Source organism: Rhagoletis zephyria, unplaced genomic scaffold (assembly GCF_001687245.7).
Source record: "Rhagoletis zephyria isolate East Lansing unplaced genomic scaffold, Rhagoletis_zephyria_1.1 Rzeph_scaffold_05613, whole genome shotgun sequence".
Lineage (NCBI taxonomy): Eukaryota > Metazoa > Arthropoda > Insecta > Diptera > Tephritidae > Rhagoletis > Rhagoletis zephyria.
The window spans coordinates 35710-40025 of record NW_016162696.1 but is presented as its reverse complement, the minus strand read 5'-3'; the positions used below and the strand labels follow the sequence as shown (position 1 = coordinate 40025).

The 4316-nt window shown below is 32.3% G+C and overlaps 1 protein-coding gene across 10 annotated transcripts in view; it reads left to right on the top strand.

Moving 5' to 3' along the window:
- Positions 1–1194: 1194 nt before the first annotated feature.
- Positions 1195–4316, top strand: part of LOC108372306 (poly(rC)-binding protein 3-like) — a 30573-nt gene continuing 27451 nt past the window's right edge. For 4 of the 10 annotated variants that reach the window (XM_017627976.1, XM_017627972.1, XM_017627971.1 and 1 more), the window contains exon 1: positions 1195–2673. In XM_017627976.1, the coding sequence (XP_017483465.1) occupies positions 2593–2673 (81 nt within the window). In that variant the 5' untranslated portion in view covers positions 1195–2592. The remainder of the gene's footprint in view (positions 2674–4316) is intronic. The other 6 variants (XM_017627974.1, XM_017627973.1, XM_017627967.1 and 3 more) reach the window with 5 other exon arrangements.

Genomic DNA, 4316 nt, shown 5'->3' with positions numbered 1-4316 from the left:
AAAAATCATTAAACGGTTGCTATGGAAGTATTGTGATTGTTCCAGCTGAACTATTTAAAAAAAAAAAAATTTATATTGCCGAATGTAGGTGTCACCGAAAAATGCAAAAAGGTGGGTCGACAAAAAAAAAATTGCTTTTCTTCGAAATTGTCTTGCAAAAATACTTTACGACTCAGGTCTTTGGATATACAGTTTTCTAGCTATTAAATTAGAGTATAGTAAAGCGCAAGTTTGAGGTTTGTAAAAAAATCTTTCAATTTTGAATATTTTTTTTTTTTGTTTTTGCACGATGTCATTTATTTCCTTCCATACGAAATTCGCTCGAACATTTTTTTATATGGAAGAAAAAGCATTACACCGCCAGCAAAAGCAATTATCAAAAATCAACGAGAATTTTAGAAACTTTTAACTTTCATTGTACTATATTAAAATTTAGTAGGCTACAAAAGTGCATAATCAAAAATCTTATTCAAAAGTAGAAAATTGTTATGCAGATTTTGAAACTTCCTGAGTTTTACACAAATTTTGCATAGTTAATTTATATGTGTTTTTGTAGTATGTAGTGCTTTTTGTTGTAGCATGTACAATTTTGCTAATTTAAAAAAAGTTTCTGTAGGTAGACTTATGTTGTTCACTGTATGTATATACGAAAAAATTAATATTTTCCACCGAAATTTTGTTCTTCGGCAGTAGTTGTTTTTTTCTTGGCTCGCCATCAATTTCGGTTATATCTTTCAGTACAAAGTGTGATCTTTGTTATGCCGGAAGCAATCGCGAAACGAAGGCAAATCAGCCATTTCCTTGCTAGACTGACTACAAAAGCAGCAATGTTGTCTAGAACATACATACGTTATCGTTGCCTAAATTAATTATGTGCCAACAACGGCGGGAACAGCAGCAGAAAGCATTTCACAAAATTACAAAAAAGAAAAAAAAACACGAACTCAAGTCGTTAGAGCGCCAAATTGCAAGCGAACTCTTACCCTTGTTGGTTGCACTTTACTGCTTGTCGCTTGCAAATTTGTAGGTTTCTTTTTTGTTTTTGTAACACAAAATTAATCTGTTCATAGTTGACATTTGACAGTATTTTTACTGTTGTAAACATGTATTTATACATATATATTTTTCTATGTATGTGCTACTTCTATGTTTTATTAGCAATTAATTATCACTAATGACTCTTTGTGTTGTCTTCTCTTCTGCCATTTCTTTGTTGCAGGCTATTATTTGTGAAGAATTTCCTCGACGTCAGCAGCGTATTCAACCGCAAAACTCAATATATACTCGGTTGCAGAAGCAATACAACACAGTATTTTGCACAAAATTTTGTTAGTTTTTTCCTGCGCGGATGCAAGCAGCAGCATACAGAAATATTAGCAGCCCGCAAGTGAACTCAGCGTGTCGAGGTCAATAAAAGCGACGGCTACAGCAAGTTGAAGTACAATAAACAAATAAGAAAAAAAGTAAATTACTGCGCTTAATGATTAACCACTGCTGATAACACCAGTCGAAAGCCAACGCAGCGCAAACGTTTGGTTTTTCAACTTTTTTCTCGCTGCTTTTTTTGCCCATTTTTAATGCGCTCGGACAGGCAAGCAATCGACTAACCAATCGAGCATTAAAAAATAAAAATAAAATTGTAAAAAAAAAACAATAGCGTAGTAAAATATCGATGAAGTGCGGTAAACAAAGTGATTAATGTGCATTTTTTTTAACAATAAATAAATAAAAATATTCGCGTTATTCAAAGTTGAAGCAAATGCAAAAACGCTGTTAATTTGTAAAATTTCTTAAGTAAACAGCCAACTCAGCAGAACTTAAATGCAAGCAGGCACACACGCACACACAAGCACACGCGCATACAGTTACATGCAATGCAAATGAGCTTAAGTAAACGATAAAAGACACCACCAACTAATTAATTCATTAACTAATTAACTTATTTTTTATTTTAATGTTGTTCTAATCAGCCAGCGATACAAACACTTCCACACGTAGCGGAATATAAAGCAAGTCAAGAAGAAAAAAAAAAAATTAAATTAAATTAAAAAAAATTCTAGGTATTTACATTAAACAGCAGCAGACAGATCATTGAAGAAGAGAAAGAAAATAAATTAAAGAAAAAAATAAAATAACCAGCATCATTGAAGAGTTCATTAAAATACAAGAAATCAAGTAAAAGCGGTAGCCAAAGCAGATATCAAGCAATTGTCGACTCGACAAAAAAAAACAATAAACGGAAATCTCAACCACACGCGCTACTCGCAAATCAAATCGTTGGTCGCTATCATACACCGTGTACCGTACCCCTTCCACAGCTACTACATTTAGTACACCAGTGTAAGTGTTCTATGTAAGTGTGAGTGTTGTCGAAGTGAAATTTATAGCGTATTGAGAAAAATAATACATATATAAAATAGAAAAAAAAGGTGAAAAATAAGCTAGCAACATTACAACCGCAAGCACGCTGCAGCAGCAACAAGGAAACCAATAACCACTAAAATAACAACAGCAGCAGCAGCAAAAATAGCTTCAATTACGACGGCAACAACACCAACACCAGCAGCAGCAGCAGCAACAGCCGCAGCAAATATGGAAGACAATAACACAAGTACGCCAATGAAGACCGACGAATCAGTCACATTAACAATCAGGCTGATAATGCAAGGCAAGGTAAGTGTTGATGAGATTGCATGCAGTTCAGCTATCTTCATACATATATGATATTGTACACACATACACACTCATATTGGTATGTATAAGTATGTAATTAAAATGTCTGCTTGCAAGCGGAATTGAAGTGGAACCGAATTGCAAAGCAAAAAATATATATATGTTAGAAAAAAAGAAGCCGTAAACTAATCAGTTGTAACGGAGTTTTAAGGAAGTGGCTTCCATTAGTTGCACGCAATTGAAGTTTAGCCTTTAATTGAACTTGTGAAACGTGAAAGAAAATATTTAATTTTGTCCAGTACCGATAACTAAATTAGAAATAAAAAACGATGCGGAACTTTGCGAAAATACACACATGGCGACATTCTAATATAACACATATTCACAATTATGTTTATGAACTTTTTGCATTAATTAGTTATTTATAGAAAATATGGTTCATTTTACCATATAAATCAAAGTATCACACTTTATATAAAGCTCACAAGAACTCAAAAAAATTTCGTCAACATTTTCAACTTTCAGAATTTCTAGAAAATTTTCGAGTATGCATTTTTTAGCCCATTCAATTTCAGTCCAATGAAGTAAAAGTTTTAAACGGCTGAAAAATTCCGTTGATTTTTGAGAATTTTTTTTGTCCGATTTTTGCACTATCGGATTTTTCCATATGAGCAAACCGTTAGCAACAAACTTTCATAAAATCAACGCCAGTTTTCGTAAACTGCACTTGTTGTATAAAAAAAAAAAACACAAAAATCAGTATCCAAAAAATAGTTCTCAAAAATCAACTTTAGCCGGTTGAAACTTGCACTTCATTGGCCTAAAATTGAATGGGCTACAAAACTGCATACTCGAAAACTCTGAATAAAAAGTTGAAAATTTTGATGAAAACGTTTTGAATTTTTGTGAACCTTATACAAAACGTTTAACTTTGATTTATATGGTTTATATTATAGAATTAACTAATAAACTAATAAATAATTAATGCCAAAGATTTTTCATGAAAATAATTGTGAATAAGTATGGGCGATTGCTGCGAAAAGTCTACCGCGAAAAAAATAAATAAAAGTCGTACATCTAACTTTTCATGAAAATAATTGTGAATGTCATGTCAAAACAGTCAAAAATATGAATGTTCTGTGATGTCTTGACAATTTTATTTATTTTTTGCTGTTCGCATTGCACGAGAACGCCTTTACCGATTTTCTTGAATTTTCGTACACCTACTGTTGTCTTTACAAAGTTGGTTATAGGCTAAAAATACATTTCGATTTATAAAGGGTGCGTAGCATCGCACACACAAACCGAATTTTTCATCCTGCATATCTTTGAAAGTGTTCATGGATGAGTACTGGAACTTGGTATGGAGGTATATGAAATATTAGACAAAAATATTTCAATAAACAAAATAGTCAATGCAACAGCAAAAACCACAAGAATATTTTTTTTTATTTGAGACAGAACCCGAGGAAAAAGTACGAAATTTTTAATTTTTCAATTCGACTTCTTCGGAAAAATGTTTTATATGCATTGTATCATTAAATTTTAGTATAATAAAGTGGAAGTTTCAAGTAGCGAAAAATTACCGTTGATTTTTGAGATTTTTTTTCGCCAAGGATGTTCTTTCAAATTGTGTTCATGTT